Source organism: the organism of the source record quoted next (assembly GCF_019968955.1).
Source record: "MAG: Porospora cf. gigantea A chromosome Unknown PgA_NODE_147_length_33529_cov_318.434_1-15000, whole genome shotgun sequence".
In the NCBI taxonomy this organism is placed as follows: domain Eukaryota; phylum Apicomplexa; class Conoidasida; order Eugregarinorida; family Porosporidae; genus Porospora; species Porospora cf. gigantea A.
The window spans coordinates 1-15,000 of NW_027151416.1; the positions used below are offsets into that span (position 1 = coordinate 1).

A 15,000-nucleotide genomic window follows, 5' to 3' on the forward strand; every position below is an offset into this window, starting at 1 on the left:
TGGGACGTCTCCTGCACGTGGACGTCGGCCCAACGATCGATGCTCTGCCCTTCTAGTCAGACGTTGTCGATACTCAAAATTCTGTTTGCTCAGTTGTCTCATCTTAACTGCCAGAAGATTGGATACCTGGTCTTTCTTGTAGAACTCCTGCGTTTCCAAGTGGTACCATTGAAACTTCGGAAGGTACCGGACGTGCCACGTATCAAAGTAATCCGGGTTCTTTTTAAGGTTGGAGACTCCACCCACTTCTTGCCCGTCTAGCTGCTTCGCAGTCCGCTTCGCATGTCGCTTGTCCTCGAACTCAACCCAGCCATCAACATACCGCCGTTGTATCCCGCCTACCTTGCCGGTCTTACGTCTACGATTTGTTATATCTGGAAGACATGAGCTGCTGATGAAATGAAACACCTACATTCCTCTTCAGGATTCAGCCAGCAGTTGGTAACTTCGCCAAATTTGCTGAAGTAGTCAATGACTTTGCTCCTAGTGAACGACTTGGGAATCTTAGACAGGTAAATGACCCCCTTGGGGACGACAGGAGCTTGTGAGTCCTCAGCGGTCGCGTCCATCGATGTCTCAGGCGAAACTCCAGTTTCTACATGACCAGCCATCTGTCAGTATTAAAATTACGTTTTTTGGGAACAGCATTTGCGCGTCTACTACGCTTGCGACAACACATGATACACACCACAACGGATGCACGTTTGGTTCAAGGTCTTTCCTTCAGCGTAGCACTAATTTAAATAATTCAGTGTGATTTCTTAAACCCTTTATTCTTTCGAGACAAAACGCCGAACGTTTGCACATAATAGGCTTCATTGAATCGTCAAGTGATCAGCCTAGCACCTACAGAGTCGTACCCACCGTTAATGTGTATTTATTGTTGTGATGAGCTTCGGCTCTGCGTTCCAGTTCGATATTCCGAGCACGAATGCTGCGAGTCTGGCCTCGCAGGACAAGTCACTGCATGGTCAGAACGAGATGTTTGGTGCGGCATCGCCGCTGTTGTCCGCCATGACAATGCCTCCAGGGTTTATGCCGGCGATGCCTAACGTGGAGGGGGGGCGGCCCGTGCTGGCGTTCCCAATGCTCATGCCCATGCCGTACCTCGCCCTCGGCGGAGGTGCGGTTCCATCAGCCCCTTTTGGGTCAGGGGTAAAGTCAGAGCCTATAGACTTGTCAAGCAACGCTGCCAGCCCCGAAGTCAAACAAGAACCCGGAGAGCCCAATCCGATGATGAGGCAGTCATCTATGGCTCTGATGTGGCAGCAAGCTGTGAATGCCCAGTTCTCTGACCTGCAGAAGTCAATCATGACCAACATGGCGCAGAATTTTCAGAACATGTCTATGCCTCTTCAAGAGCCATCTATGACCTCGATGCAAATGCCAATGCACCTGGGATCCGCTATGCAGATGCCTCACATGGCAGCGCCGCCACCTCATCTACAAGAATCCAGTATCCCCACGCATCGTACATCGCAGGTCTATCCTCCAGACCCAACAATCGACGAGGGCAAGAAGAAGCCAAAAGTATCTCGCAGACGAGTGAACAAAAAGGCACAGTCCAAGAAACCCATAGAGCCTGCGGCCAGTCCTCTAACGCCGGACGACCTCCCCTTCCTGCGCCAGGTGGGAACCAGCAGCTCGGCACGCCTGGCGCTGCTGCTTTCTACGGAGTCTGGGCTGCAGGCGCTGGCCGATTCTATGCCGCAGCCGCCAGGGCTAAGCTGGAGGCGGGACGTCCACGCCTGGTGTGCTTTGCGCTCCTCGTTGCAGGAATTTCCTGTGAAGCCTTTCGGATTTGTGAGGGCGTATGAGGAGGCCTTCGCCTGCGTCTTCTCCAACTGGATCAAAAACCCGACCTCTACGACACACTTCCAATGCAACGCCGCACTCCTGCTTCGGCATTATCGTGGCAAGAAGAAGGTCTCATTCAGACCGGCCACGTTGTGTTTTGTAACAGGGAACAAGAGCATGTTCAGTGTCGAGAAAGAGGGGTGCATGTTAGCATTCGTCTTGGCGGTGCTTGCCAGCCACCCTGAGCTGGGCGGTGGATAACTAAAGATTGGCTACATGATTTATGTTGAACCAGCAAAGCTACTGAAAAATCGCATCCAAAAGTCAAAATATATTGAAATAAATTGAAGCAGTAACTGAATCAAAATTCGTGTCAATTTTTGCTACTTTGCAATGCAATCACTAGCACACAGCAGCACTACCGCTCCGCCAAAGAGCGCACTTGCATCGTGATCTCGTCGCACAGCCCGTCGAAGTATTTCTTGAAAGAGGCGTCGGACTGCTTGGGGTCCTCAAACTTCATGGCGGTGACCTTGCTGATCGTGGACCTCAAAGTGTTGAAGATAGTGGACCAGCCAATCTTCTTTTCCGTAGGAGCTGTCTCCTGGATAACTCGGAGACACTGCTCGTAGAGGTGCACCACCACTCGCATCATGCCGACGGTTTTAATCAGAGGGCACATATAGTCGTAGTCCGAGAAGGCGTTCTGCTGGAGGAAGTCCTCGCGAATGATTTTTGATACCTCCATTATGAGCTTCTGATCCTCCGAGAGAGAGTCCTTACCAACGAGCTGTACAATATCCGTGAGCTCGGCTTCGCTTTGCAGGATATCGCCCATCTTCTGTCGGAAGTGCACGAACTCTGGGTTGAAGTCGTCGAAGAACGGTTCCAACTGCCGCACGTATTTGGAGAAGGACGATGTCCAGTTGATGGCGGGGAAATGCTTCCGCTGAGCCAGCTTCTTATCCAGGCCCCAAAAGACCTGCACGATAGACATGGTGGCCGCTGTGACGGGATCCGAGAAATCACCTCCCGGTGGGGATACAGCACCCACGATGGTCACAGACCCCTCTCGGTCAGGAGAACCCAGACAGGACACTCGCCCTGCACGCTCATAGAAGGACGCCAAGCGGGCACCGAGATAGGCTGGATAACCACTATCGGCAGGCATCTCAGCCAGTCGCCCCGAGATCTCGCGCAGAGCTTCAGCCCAGCGAGAGGTGGAGTCAGCCATCATTGCGATGTTGTATCCCATATCTCGGAAGTACTCCGCCAAGGTGATTCCGGTATAGGTTGACGCCTCTCGAGCAGCCACGGGCATGTTAGATGTATTCGCGACGAGGCAAGTACGGAGCATAATGGACTCCTCCTTGCCATCAATAACAGTGGTCAGCTCAGGGAAGTCCGAGAGAACTTCAGCCATCTCGTTACCGCGCTCACCACATCCTACGTAGATAACCCCCTCAGAGTTAGAATATTTCGACAGGGCCTGACTGATACATGTCTTGCCGCATCCAAAAGCACCGGGGATTGCACACGTTCCTCCCTGCACCGACGGAAACAAACAGTCGAGTACGCGTTGGCCAGTCAGCAGGCATGTGTTGCCTTGCAGCTTCTCAACGTATGGCCGGGGCTCGCGGACAGGCCAGTAATGTGCCATGTGCAGCTGCTCCTTGGCGCCGTTGGGCTGAAAGGAATATGAGAAGCGCAAGACGAAAGGCACTTACCCGCTCCACCTCGCAGACAACGTCTTCAATGGTATACTCCCCTGGGGGCGCAAGATAGCTGACCCTACCAGTGATCTTCGGGGGCACCATCAGTCGATGCTCCTTGAACAGGTTGTTTTCGAAGACGGTCGCGTACACGTCTCCTCCGGAAACCATGTCGCCGACCTTTACCTTGGCGTGCTTTAGCTCCCAGCGTCGGCTGTGGTCGAGTGAGTTGATGGTCACACCCTTGGGCACGAAAACGGATCCCGTCTCGTCAGCTATAACCTTCAACGGACGCTGGATTCCATCAAATATAGTGTTCATGATTCCAGGTCCCAACTCAACTGACAGTGGCTGCCCGCTCTTGACGACGGGGTCGCCAACACACAGTCCGGACGTATCCTCGTACACCTGGATGTACGCGTTGTCGTTCTCCAGACGGATGATTTCACCGACTAGCTTCTCCCAGCCCACACGAACCAGCTCGTACATTTTCGCACCTCCCATGTTCTCCGCAACAACCACTGCAAAAGGGTGAGACATCCCACTGTAAAGCACCTACGAGGGCCTGAGACCTTGTAGATCTCTCCCAGTTCGCTCTCCTTCATAGTCATTATCTGAATGTTACTAACTAAATGCTCGAATACGTAGTGGGGCAGATAAAAGAATTGTGGGTTCCTGCAGGATGTGCTCTAGCTTCAGTGTGGATCGGTCTGAATGGAGACTGATTGTGCGAGAGCCTGTGGCGACCGTTTCAAGTGCAGTTGCAGCGAAATCGAGGATTTATGGGAAGACGTGGTGAGAAACCGAAGTCCAGCGTGAAGACACAATACGTCAAAAGCCCCAAGAAGCCAGGCAAGAAGGCAGACCGGGACATCAAAGACCACATGAAAGGCGCCCGGTTCAGATTCCTCAACGAAAGACTCTACACTGCGACCAGTGACCACGCCTTCGACGAGTTCGGCCATGACAAAGCCTTCTTTGAGGAATATCATTCTGGCTTCCGCCTTCAGGCGCAGGAGTGGCCGTTGAACCCCTTGAAAATGATATCCAAGTGGCTCCGGAATCAGATTGGGCCCCTCCTCGTGGCTGATATGGGCTGCGGAGACGCCGATCTGCAGGCTGAGCTTCAGGACGTGCATCAGGTGTATTCGTTCGACCTGGTGTCCACCAAGCCAGAGGTCATCGCTGCCAACATCAAGGATGTGCCTCTGGAAGACGCGAGCATGGACGTGGTGGTTTTCTCGCTGGCGCTCATGGGCACGGATTGGCCAGCTTTCCTGTCTGAAGCCCGACGGACGTTGAAAGTCGGTGGAACGCTCGTGATTGCGGAGATCGTGTCGCGTCTGAACACAGGGAACAGGTTTATTGCTGCTGTTGAGTCCCTCGGCTTCAAGAGGACTACTGAGCAGATCGTCAACGACTACTTTGTTATTTGGAGGTTCAGAAAAGAGGCTGCGAAGCCACGAGCTGTTCAACTCGACTCAGCGTTGCTCACGGCATGCAAATACAAGATCAGGTGACGTCCGAACGCGATTTCGGGTTTCCATTGCGGAGAAGCCACCTCACTGCTGAAGGTGGCCTGGAAGGTGGAGGCAACCGGGCAGGCGACCCTTGCCGCTGCAACCACTGAACTGCGGCTGGAGGTGCTTGTCTTTTTGGGTAGTCGGTGAACACACGCACTGGATCTAGATCCCCACTGGTGACTCTCTCTGTGAAATAGAGTTCTTCACTGATGAGTCGTCTCAACAGGTATGAGCGTGGTTTTGTTCCTGCAAATTCTTCAGTCGTATCTGCGGGTATCATCGAATATATTGGAAAAGCGGGTATCTTCGAATATATTGGTCCACATGGCTACCTTAGCCACAGCCCTTTCGCTGTTTTGAGATATCATTCCTATTTTTGTGTCTGCACACGGCTCAATCATCATAAAGTGCACACATGGTGTTAATTGCCATACGTTGTGGCCTCCAAAAGCTGCGCACTCGCCGGTGAGACTCAGCAGATCGTTTCACTAAGGGTTCTAACCCCGTTAATAGCAGGCGTCGGCTTGCTGCTGTGGCTCCTCGTGCCAGCTCAGATGGTCATGCCCAGTGCCGTGTTCGACCATCCGTCGCCGTCGCTTTTCTTGGACAGGAGGCCTATGCGGTGCGTAGGCAGTTCACTGGCTGGATTTTTTTCTAAGAAGACTCCTTCTCTGTTTCTCCGAATGTTTTGTGCCATCCTGCGGTTCCGAGCTCGCAACCGCATCTGGCTGCAACGCCAGATATCCAGATACCTAGGGTGCATGGCGCCTCGAATGCTGACCTACGTGACGTGCCTCACCCGATGTATTCGGTTGAAGATCGACAGTTGGCCTCATCTCGCAAATCGGGTGCTGGCCCCCGCCAAGTACATCGCCGACACGTTTAACCCGGAGAGCCAGCTCGACTTAGAGATATCGCTCGCTGTCCTGCATGCCATTGCTGTGCTAGCGGCAGCTTCGTGCCTGATCAAAGTGTTCTGCCGGTCAGGAGCCAGCGGTGTGCCGCGTCGTGTGTTCGAGAAGCTTCTCAATCAAGATAGCGAAACCGAGTGATGATGTACAAATCTAAATATTTCCGAAATGCGACTTCAAAATCTGCGTCTAGGACTTTCAGCCGATCAAGTGGTGGCAGTGATCATGAGCACCAGACGATGGACTCGATGTCCCGTTGCAGAAAGTGATCTGGAGGAGGCTCGTCAGACCCTTAGGTGGGTGCCTGAAGATGCATTTGGGGTCTCACTTTCGGCCTGCCTGTATATGCGTTTAGAATCTCACTTTGTTTTTGCATGTATTCCCTCATCCTTCGCAGGTTTGCCCAACTTTCAAACTGGACTGCTGACTCTGAGACCTTCGAACGCAATTTGAGCGAGGCTGAACGCGTTTTGCAAGGCCGATCTTGTTGTCTGGGGGTGGATCAAGCGACGAACCTCTACAATTGTCTGTTCGGGACAGCCTACGATGAGTTGCGACTGCGCCAGATCTTCGAGTCAGGACTGCGGCAGTGGGTGCCTGAGATTCTGGAGAAGGCCTGGTCCAAAACCAGGGAATGCAACCACCTGACGTCTCCTTTGTTGCGGTTCCCGACCGATGTCAGATCGCGGCATGCTACACCGCAATGCGGAGCAGCCATAGTGGCCGCTGTGAACGGACGCACCGTCGACGACGTGTGCAACTCCCTTCTGGCCGGCATCCAGTCATTTGAGGACGGGCTGCCTGTGATTCTACCAAAGCCCTACAAGCGGCTAGTTCTTTCTGCACTGAGCTGTCTCTACCACTGCCCAGATCACATTCGGCGCGTTATTAGCGTGTCCACATTTTTCATGTTGATTGAGGCATTTCGAGGCGGGCTGAGGGATTACGAACCCGACATAGTGTTCGCCTGGGCAGGGTTACACAGTCCGCCGATGTCACCCTTATACGAGAATCACAGCCCGCATAGGAAAGAGCTTTTCCAAAGTTTAAGCAAGGTCGATTGGACAGCGGGCCTTAACAGCCCAGATTTCCGCCTGCCTGACCATCGCCAAAGGGAATTAATGGCGATGCCTGAGTTTTTCATGAGCCAGCACTACTCCCGCTTCCACTTCGTACCCTTCCACTTCATCCAAGACGATACTACAGAGGTAGGCGAGATCTCTTGGGAAGGAGCTGTAGCATGCTTTTGTCGTAGTAGCGTCAGGCAGGTCAGGCAGCAAGCTGTGAAGCTCCCACTCCCGCTCGACTCAGTTGTCGTTGGCTGGTTGGCCACTCTCCAGCGACGACTGACTGCGCGGTTCTTCGACGTTCACATCCATTTCAAACGCTTAAGAGCTTGCATCCCTGATCATCTCTCGCAGATGCTCTACGAGGTACAAATTCTGTTGGAAGCACCGGAACCGCTGTCTCGCCGGACAAAAAAACTGGCTGCCGGAAGTACACTCATCGACCAGCTGATCCTAAAAAACTTGAAGATTGTTGCTTCGCTGCCCTTCAGTCCTCCACCAACCCTACTCAATGAGGTGCGTTGTAAAAAGCAGCTGCTAGAGGTTGTTCGGGCCATTCTTGAGGAGACTGTGCCAGTGGTCAGACCCGAAACCTCCTCCGCTCTCTCAGTGTTAAGAGAATGGAGGTTGATTGAAAATAGTGTGTACTCCTTGAAGTCCAAGGCGTGGATGAGAACAGCCAACTACGTAGAACAGGACACCGTCTGCCTAATGTCCAGAAGCGAAAAGTTCGACCTGTCGAAGTCTCAGGCCACGTCACCTCCCATGTCACCCATACCTCCTGACCCAAGAATTGTACGGAAAATCTGCTCTAACTTGACTGTGCTTCCTACGACTTCAGTGCGCCAGAACCCCTTTCACGAGATGCCTTTGGGCCGAATCCTAGTGAACCTCAGAACGTGCTCCTAAAAAAACAGCATAATGACAGTCAGGGTGCATGTGTACGACCTCTCGAGAGGCATGTGAGTTCTCCTCGCCTTCCTCACGCAGGGCGAGAAATTTTGGCCGTCTAGTTGCAGGCGTGGATATAGAGGGCATCTGGCACACAGGCGTGGAGGTTTTTGGTTCGGAGTATTTTTTCTGTGAGTACTCGGTTTGTATCTAAGTAGCCGGAGGCATCCAAAACCTCGCCCACGCCGAGGTTCAGCGGAGCTACAACCTTACTCCGACTCGCATATTGGAAATGGGCCGTACCGAAAAGACCGCTAACGAACTGCGAGCCTACCTCCAGTCCGTGGCACACCGGTTCACTATGGACTCGTATAATCTCATATCGTGGAACTGCAACCACTTCACAGACATGGTAGTTCGGTTTCTGTGCCCGTCCATGTCGCTACCAAATACCATCCTCCACCAACACCAGACGCTGCTCGCCACGCCTCAGGGACAGCAGATCCTGAGTATTATCGAGGTGAGATCCTGTTCGGTGGCTGTGTCATGTTCTCCAGCGGTTCCAAGGCTCGATGGGAGGCATGGACCCTATGGCACGTGCCCCGACAGCCCCAGTTCCTGTCGCCAACAATTTCACCAGTCAGAACGCGGCCCTTCATCAGGCTGTCTCTGGGATAAGCGCGCCTCCCAGCGCGCAACTCACTTGTCTGGACACTTGCGCTCGCCTCGGCAAGAACGTGTGTCTCAATGCAACCGAGGATAAGTACCGACGCATCATGAAGTCAAACGCTAGGATGAAGGTTAGCGTGCTGGATGTTCCAGGAGGCGCCCGAGTCATCGAGGCAATGGGGTTCCGGAACGACGACGACTCCTACGTGTTCCCTAATCCTGACGCTGGTGGTCTGCGGAGGTTGCGCCAATGCTACAAGGACCTCGAGAACTACGCAGACGAGCTCAGGGGGGGTCGAACCGTTAGTCAGCCCCCGCGGACCCAAGAGAACTACGACCTTCAAGCTGCTCAGTTGATTGAAATGGGGTTCACAGACCAGCAGAAGAATCTGGAGTAAGTAGCGGCAGCGAGCGCACACAGAGCATTGAGGCAGCAGCGGGGTGACGTCAACGCCGCCATCGAGCACTTGCTTGCGAATCCCTAGAGCCTGCAAGCCCACTAGGTTGAGTCTGGCAATGCGTGCTTGTGCCGACCTCGGTATATTCTGTTTTACCAACTATGGACGTGCAAGTCGTTGTGTTAGCTGCCGGCTCCGGGGCACTGCTGCCCACCGTGATATCTGACGGCTACCTTAAGGCTTGCGTGCCCCTAGTAGGCTCCCCTCTCATAAGTTTCGTGCTGCGAATGGTGGCTGACTGCTGCGGCAAGGATGTCACTGTCACGAAGTGTATGGTGATTACGAAGCAGAGCGAAGAGGCTCAGATTGCTGCCTGTGTGCCCACGCTACCCTTTGAGATCAGCATTCAGGCTGTAGAAGAGGCAGTTGTGGAGAAGGGCACAGTCGAGTGTCTTAGGCACGCTCATCTTGAGGATCGACCCACGCTTGTGTTGCCTTGCGACATTGTGGGGCCCCTTCAACTGGACAAGATGGTAGATGCTTTCAAAGGTGCTGCCGTAGTCGCGTTGATGAATGCTGAGCCTGTGTACAAGACCCATGTGAGCTATGCGACTTGGGCGGTGGTTGATGCCTGCAGATTGCTATTTTTCCGCGACGCCTCGGAGTTCGACATCGGCGGCAACAAGGACATCGTTTTACCTCTTCGCACCCTCCTCGCTTCTCCAACTGCCACCCTGTACTCAGAGGCCCAAGACCTACATACGTACTTGTTCTCCGCGGCCATAATGCGTTACATTCGGTCAGACGCCGTACCAAGCGACACGGAATTCATCCGTGGCGATCTGCTGCCCTACCTCACTGCCTATCAAGACAGCGATGAGATGCAAGGTAAGCGAGTCGGAGGTTGGCGGTTCACACGTTCCAGAGTGGCTTGAGGGTAAACCTATCAGGTGTTGTTTTGCCGACCCTCCATGCGTGCGGATTGCCTCAAGACTCGACCTCGAGGAGACCACTGTTCGTCTTCTCAATCCGAAACCCGAAATTCTTGCGAAGGCTGTGCCCGCGTGCCTGCACCCAAGTATTTCCTCAGGGCAAAAGGACGCGGTCGTCGCTGACGGAGCTGAAATAGGCGTCAAGGCGCAGCTGAAGCAGTCGACAGTGGCCACCGGCTGCGTCGTCGGAGCCAACGCTCGGCTGCACCGCACAATCCTGCTGCCGGGGGCCTCTGTCGGCGCAGGGTGTCAACTGAGGAGCTGCATTGTCGGCACAGGAGCAGTGGTGGGCGATAAATGCAAGGTGGGCTATATTCTGACGGGAAACTCAGCTAACAAACGTTATTGTGAATGCTGGTGCTGTTGTCGAGAAGGAAGAGAAGGCGGAGAACCAGAGCATAGAGGCATAACGCCACGTGAACGAATGTGTCGTCGCTCCTGTGGTGGTACCTGTCTTTCTAAACTCTACAGCAAAAAATCTCTTCTGCGTTTTGGTGTCTGGAAGGTGAAATCTGTAACGGTTCGCTAGTACGACGAGTATGAAGAATTAGAACTGGACGTTCCGCTGGACGTCTGCGAACTGCCTGAGTAGGACGACGTCGAACTGCGTGAGCTGTCAGAGCTGCGTGAACTGCGTGAGCTGCGTGAACTGCGGGAGCTGTACGATCGGGACGCCGAGAGGCCGGGGCTGCGTGGTGTCCGAGAATTCTCGGAGGTGTTCTGCGGGGTGAAGTAGCGACGTAGCCAATTCTGGTTCGGCGGTGTAGCTGCGGGGGTGGCAGGCGGGACTTGTACTTGAGGAATGACACATGGCACTGGCAACGGCATGGGCTGGTATGGCACTGGTAATGGCATGGGCTGGTACGGCACTGGTAATGGCATCGGCTGGTACTGCACTGGCCCATGCGGAAGAGGTTCACAAGGAAAGGGAGGCGGACTGGAAGGAAGGAACCCTCCAGGTTGAATCTGCTGAACAACCACTTGCTGCATGGCGCATTGATCTGTGACAGGTGAGGTCGGCAGTTGGAATTGACACGGGTCCTGGCGCTGGGCCTCTAAAGGGTATAGGTGCCGAGCAAATGTGGCTAACAGCGACGTCGGGTAGGAGGAAACTTCGTGGAATAGATGCAGTCTCATGGTAGCGATAAAAAAAAACGGAATACATAAGTATGAGAACGCGCGTTTCGGCAAGCGACCTGAAGGGGTTCCTCCCTGTGGCTCCTCTGGCCGCATCGATTTCAACCGTGATGCTCGCGGAACAGGTTACGAATCGGACCATCGTGAATTATAAACCTTATGAGATCCCCTCGGATTTATTCTACGTCGCTGGAGTGGCCATTTTGCTGATGACGAGTGTTGCACTCTTGATAAAAGGTGTTCTGGAGTGCAGAAGGCGCCCTTTGGTGAGATCCAACTCAGAAGACGGAAGGCGTCCTTCGGTGAGAATGTCGAACTCAGAAGACATCACTCTATTGTGACTACGTCTGTGACTACATCTGTGACCTGACATGCGACTAGTAAAACCTTTATACAGAGTTCAACCTAAAAACGACACGTGACGCTTTTCCACCGGCACCGAATTACGTGCGTCTGAGCGAACCACACAGGTTTGCGCAATGCCAGGAAGCCCCCTGCCCTTCGGGGGCCCCGACGGTTTCGGTAACTGGACCCCCGCAACGCGAGGGGGGCCCATAGGATGGGTCAGCAGACTTGGGGGGAGCATTGGGCGATCAAGGGGGGGCTTTGCTGCAACGCAAGGCCGCGACAAGAGCGGGGTCAGAGTAGGAAACATCCGAACTAACCGCTGCCTCTCCGAGAGTTGACTGTGAAGCGTTTCCACCCAGTAGAGGTAACGCCTCAACTCCATTATGCCTGAGCTGCTGCTGTTGGCACTGGTGAGAGGGACCAGTCTGTCCGGAAGCTCCTCAGGAAACGCCGCAACGGGTACTTGTCTGCAGAAACGGTATGTCTGCCGTTCCTTCTCCACCTTTATGGGAAGCACCTTCCACGGAGTGGCCCCCCGTTTATCCTGGTCAGTCATATCGAAACTAGCAATCTTTTGCATAACCAGTTGTCTAGCAGTCGAGCCTTCAGGTCGAAAACGCCTAGGTCTACGCGTAAATGCTTTGCGCGTGGGCGCTGCAGGGATATGCAAGGCCTGGCCCTCCAAGAACTCTCTGAGCTCTCCCTCCCGTCTGTTGAAGCCTGGCAAATTATTAACCGGCTGGGTAGCGTGACGGCTCGAGGCCCACCTTGGAGATCAGACAGGTCCCTTCTCTTTGAAACTGACGGCAACCTTTCACTAACCCCTCTTCCGGCGAGATGCAGGTGCGACGCTCGCCAAGCGCCATCCAGACCATTTATTTCAATTTTATGGATTTCGAGCTGTACTTGCTGTGCAACGTCTCTGGTATCATCATCCTCTCAACGATATTCGTACTCTTACTCTCGACACCACATCCAAGAGAGTTATGACTGAAGGCAGACCTGGAGGTCCATTAAGACTGAAGAAAGACGTCAAATCGGCAAAGATCAAGAAAGATAGAGACACAAAGCGTGCCAAATCTATCGAGAAGAAGCCCCACCCGCTTCGTGAAGTGGAAGTTGCGGCAGACGTGCGAGCTGATGAGCAGCTGACTCCCGCCGAGAAGGCGTTTCGTATCGCCAAGAAACACCGCGAGGCGTCCCGCATCCAGCAAAAGGTTTCTCTGACCCACAGAGAACGCGTTGAGAAGCTCAATCAGAGTCTCTCATTGCAGACGGAACGTGAGATATCGGTAGCACCGTCACGCAGACTTCGACATTCCCAAGGTAGGGCCAGGCTAGAAGTCATGTCGGTCACGCGTGGGACTCAACGAGTGCGTTTTATGACTGGATTTTTGTGCATTTGGAGCAATGGGCAATGCAGAAAAGAAACGGTGCACGTGTGGTCCGTCGAACCGACACCGTGCCATTTGCTTAAACAAGGTCCCGCTCGCCGTTGGAGCGATAATGCTTGCTGTCGCTTTCACAGTCTGGGGCCTCTACGAAATTATATCTACCGCTGTGTCCCCTACGATAGGATGGGCAGAGGTGGGCACCATGATCATGGGTAGTTTCAAACTTGTGATTGCGGCTGGTGGTTTCGCCTGCGTCATTAAGCGCTGGCCTATGGGAAGCCACTTGCTTTACGTCGGCTTCAATGTCTATCTAGTTTCGACTGCGGTTCAATTCGTGACACAGTGGCTAGAGTGGCTCATGGCGCTCGCCGGACATACTACCGACGATGGCTTACCTTGGAAACCGACCACTGAAGACATTCTTTACATGGTCGGATCCACGGTTATCTTCGTTATCAGCATGCTCATCAGCTGCTGTTGGGTGTTTGGTCTGTTGGGCAGCTTAAAAATGGTGCTCTCCGTAGGAGGCACCGGCTGGGAGAAGAAGAACTTCGTGGAGATCTGCGAAGAACTGGAACGAAACCTTCTAGAGGAGCAGAAGAACAAGGAGTATGAAGAACTCGAAGCGCGATTCTCAGGCTCGGATGACTGAGTGTGAGTCTATAGACCAGGTGTTCAGGCTTGTCACCTCCGATTTTTGAAGGAACTACTCCTAAATCTTGCCTGCGCATCGCATTCGATGCAACCGGCAAAGATCTTTTTTTATCCTCGTGACGTGATGAATCGCGACAAAGCAGAATCTCTTGGCGCGTTCCTTATGATCGATGGTACAGACGAATGGCTTGCCGAATCGTTCAGCGCCTTGACCAGCGAGCTGGCAAAGAGGGCGACACCAGTACGCACTTGGCGCAAAGGAAACGTCGAACGCCTCCAGAGAACCCTACACAGAGCGCCTGCGCGTCAGGGAGAGCAGTCGGAGAACATCTGGGTAATGAGTAGAGGCCGTCGGCTGAGGTTGTCAGAGGTGGTTCCTGTTCCATCAAGCGCGCCTGCAAACAACGCCCAAACCATAACTGAGACAAATGAGTGTAAGTCAGGGCAACTGATGTCAACGCAGTCAGATCAGAGGGTGACTTGCTTCCGAAGCCCAACAATCTTTGCGAGTTGGAGCGGATGATCGTGGAATCCTTATTATTGTCAGAGGAGACGCTCAAGTCCGACAGGACTAGAAACCTTCAAGTGCGACCATCCCCTTTGAGACCCCAGCAGCCTCAGCCTGTATTTGTCTCTCCCGAAGAGACAATAGCCTCCAGCGAATCCCAAGACAGCGAATGCCAGGAGAGCACGGAGATCGAACACTCAAAATCCTCCCCTCCTCCACTGGAACGGCACGACACTCGCCAGGAGGCGTTCCAGCGGGAGTACGAAGAGTTCTGCAGAAATCGAAGTGCGCTGTTCAGCCGACGACCGCCCTAGTGGTATTTGTATATCAAGGCATTGTTTGTATATCATTCATCAGTTGGCTGGAGGTTTTGGCATCCCGTGGTTGGTTTGAACCCAGACGGTGCCGGACCCTGTGAACTTCATAGTGTGTCCCTCTCCGGCCACGAAACGCGCCTTGGTTCCACCAGGGCGGAATACCGACCAATCTAATCCGGAGCTGTACCCAACGCAGTTGTCGTTGTCAACAATGACTGTGTTGCCGTCAAGCTCGTGGCTGATCACTTTGCCTCCAGCGCAGAACCAAACTTTTACGTCTCCTTCCTTTGCGGTGCAACTCAAGAAGGAGGATTGACCGGCGCGCATCCCCTTCAGACCAGTGAACTTCAACGACATAGTGACATCGCCACTAGCAGCGACCCAACTGCCCTGCTTAATGTAGATTTTCTCACCTTGCGTAAGCGTCCTCTCCACGATGACGCCACTGGTGGCAGTAGCCAACTCCAACCATCCCCCACTGGAGGTAGTAAATGTGTTGAGAAAGGCGCTCTCGCCTCCCAAGCAACTGCGACGGAATGCGCTCATGCAGCCGCCTGGAGAGCCCACCTTCATGTCCATTCCTTCCATGGCGATCATGGCGCCTGGCTCAGCTACGATCTCCTCGCCAGCTTGCACCTCGACTCGTAGGGCATATCCGCCTTGGATCAATTCAGTTTTCATC

General features: G+C 53.6%; 12 protein-coding genes across 16 annotated transcripts; 8 read left to right on the forward strand and 4 right to left on the reverse strand.

Moving 5' to 3' along the window:
- Positions 1–98: 98 nt before the first annotated feature.
- KVP18_001933 (uncharacterized protein) lies at positions 99–611 on the reverse strand (the record flags this gene model as incomplete). Its single annotated transcript, XM_067952443.1, is given in 3 exon segments — positions 99–107; positions 127–374; positions 413–611. The coding sequence occupies 3 exon segments, from the start codon at positions 609–611 to the stop codon at positions 99–101; spliced, it is 456 nt and encodes a 151-aa protein (XP_067812531.1).
- A 277-nt stretch (positions 612–888) lies between these two features.
- Positions 889–2,058, forward strand: KVP18_001936 (uncharacterized protein; the record flags this gene model as incomplete). Its single annotated transcript, XM_067952446.1, has 1 exon — positions 889–2,058. One exon carries the CDS (start codon positions 889–891, stop codon positions 2,056–2,058), a length of 1,170 nt encoding a protein of 389 aa, XP_067812534.1.
- A 157-nt stretch (positions 2,059–2,215) lies between these two features.
- Positions 2,216–4,120, reverse strand: KVP18_001934 (uncharacterized protein; the record flags this gene model as incomplete). The annotated part of the gene is made up of 3 exons (XM_067952444.1): positions 2,216–3,484; positions 3,525–4,030; positions 4,069–4,120. 3 exons carry the CDS (start codon positions 4,118–4,120, stop codon positions 2,216–2,218), a joined length of 1,827 nt encoding a protein of 608 aa, XP_067812532.1.
- Positions 4,121–4,291: 171 nt separating this feature from the next.
- On the forward strand, positions 4,292–5,029 carry KVP18_001938 (uncharacterized protein; the record flags this gene model as incomplete). The annotated part of the gene is made up of 1 exon (XM_067952449.1): positions 4,292–5,029. One exon carries the CDS (start codon positions 4,292–4,294, stop codon positions 5,027–5,029), a length of 738 nt encoding a protein of 245 aa, XP_067812537.1.
- Positions 5,030–5,586: 557 nt separating this feature from the next.
- KVP18_001931 (uncharacterized protein) lies at positions 5,587–6,084 on the forward strand (the record flags this gene model as incomplete). Of its 2 annotated transcripts, none has more annotated exons than XM_067952441.1 (1): positions 5,587–6,084. In XM_067952441.1, one exon carries the CDS (start codon positions 5,587–5,589, stop codon positions 6,082–6,084), a length of 498 nt encoding a protein of 165 aa, XP_067812529.1. The 2 variants fall into 2 exon arrangements, with proteins under 2 accessions (XP_067812529.1, XP_067812528.1); XM_067952440.1 differs by having other exon boundaries at positions 5,593–6,084.
- Positions 6,085–6,111: 27 nt separating this feature from the next.
- Positions 6,112–9,055, forward strand: KVP18_001930 (uncharacterized protein; the record flags this gene model as incomplete). Of its 3 annotated transcripts, XM_067952439.1 has the most annotated exons (8): positions 6,112–6,239; positions 6,341–7,151; positions 7,212–7,909; positions 7,943–7,972; positions 8,001–8,092; positions 8,120–8,421; positions 8,459–8,964; positions 8,992–9,055. In XM_067952439.1, 8 exons carry the CDS (start codon positions 6,112–6,114, stop codon positions 9,053–9,055), a joined length of 2,631 nt encoding a protein of 876 aa, XP_067812527.1. The 3 variants fall into 3 exon arrangements, with proteins under 3 accessions (XP_067812527.1, XP_067812526.1, XP_067812525.1); XM_067952438.1 differs by lacking the exons at positions 7,943–7,972; positions 8,001–8,092; positions 8,120–8,421; positions 8,459–8,964; positions 8,992–9,055 and having other exon boundaries at positions 6,341–7,919; XM_067952437.1 differs by lacking the exons at positions 6,112–6,239; positions 6,341–7,151; positions 7,212–7,909; ... (1 more) ...; positions 8,001–8,092; positions 8,992–9,055 and having other exon boundaries at positions 8,194–8,421; positions 8,459–8,968.
- A 74-nt stretch (positions 9,056–9,129) lies between these two features.
- KVP18_001935 (uncharacterized protein) lies at positions 9,130–10,370 on the forward strand (the record flags this gene model as incomplete). Its single annotated transcript, XM_067952445.1, has 3 exons — positions 9,130–9,856; positions 9,894–10,264; positions 10,293–10,370. 3 exons carry the CDS (start codon positions 9,130–9,132, stop codon positions 10,368–10,370), a joined length of 1,176 nt encoding a protein of 391 aa, XP_067812533.1.
- Positions 10,371–11,497: 1,127 nt separating this feature from the next.
- KVP18_001937 (uncharacterized protein) lies at positions 11,498–12,320 on the reverse strand (the record flags this gene model as incomplete). 2 transcript variants are annotated; one of them, XM_067952447.1, is made up of 2 exons in its annotated part: positions 11,498–12,184; positions 12,213–12,320. In XM_067952447.1, 2 exons carry the CDS (start codon positions 12,318–12,320, stop codon positions 11,498–11,500), a joined length of 795 nt encoding a protein of 264 aa, XP_067812535.1. The 2 variants fall into 2 exon arrangements, with proteins under 2 accessions (XP_067812535.1, XP_067812536.1); XM_067952448.1 differs by lacking the exon at positions 12,213–12,320 and having other exon boundaries at positions 11,498–12,025.
- A 111-nt stretch (positions 12,321–12,431) lies between these two features.
- On the forward strand, positions 12,432–12,786 carry KVP18_005151 (uncharacterized protein; the record flags this gene model as incomplete). The annotated part of the gene is made up of 2 exons (XM_067949522.1): positions 12,432–12,726; positions 12,755–12,786. The coding sequence occupies 2 exons, from the start codon at positions 12,432–12,434 to the stop codon at positions 12,784–12,786; spliced, it is 327 nt and encodes a 108-aa protein (XP_067812539.1).
- A 69-nt stretch (positions 12,787–12,855) lies between these two features.
- Positions 12,856–13,491, forward strand: KVP18_001929 (uncharacterized protein; the record flags this gene model as incomplete). Its single annotated transcript, XM_067952435.1, has 1 exon — positions 12,856–13,491. One exon carries the CDS (start codon positions 12,856–12,858, stop codon positions 13,489–13,491), a length of 636 nt encoding a protein of 211 aa, XP_067812524.1.
- An 87-nt stretch (positions 13,492–13,578) lies between these two features.
- KVP18_005150 (uncharacterized protein) lies at positions 13,579–14,315 on the forward strand (the record flags this gene model as incomplete). The annotated part of the gene is made up of 2 exons (XM_067949521.1): positions 13,579–13,927; positions 13,957–14,315. 2 exons carry the CDS (start codon positions 13,579–13,581, stop codon positions 14,313–14,315), a joined length of 708 nt encoding a protein of 235 aa, XP_067812538.1.
- A 39-nt stretch (positions 14,316–14,354) lies between these two features.
- On the reverse strand, positions 14,355–14,915 carry KVP18_001932 (uncharacterized protein; the record flags this gene model as incomplete). Its single annotated transcript, XM_067952442.1, has 1 exon — positions 14,355–14,915. The coding sequence occupies one exon, from the start codon at positions 14,913–14,915 to the stop codon at positions 14,355–14,357; it is 561 nt and encodes a 186-aa protein (XP_067812530.1).
- Positions 14,916–15,000: the final 85 nt, after the last annotated feature.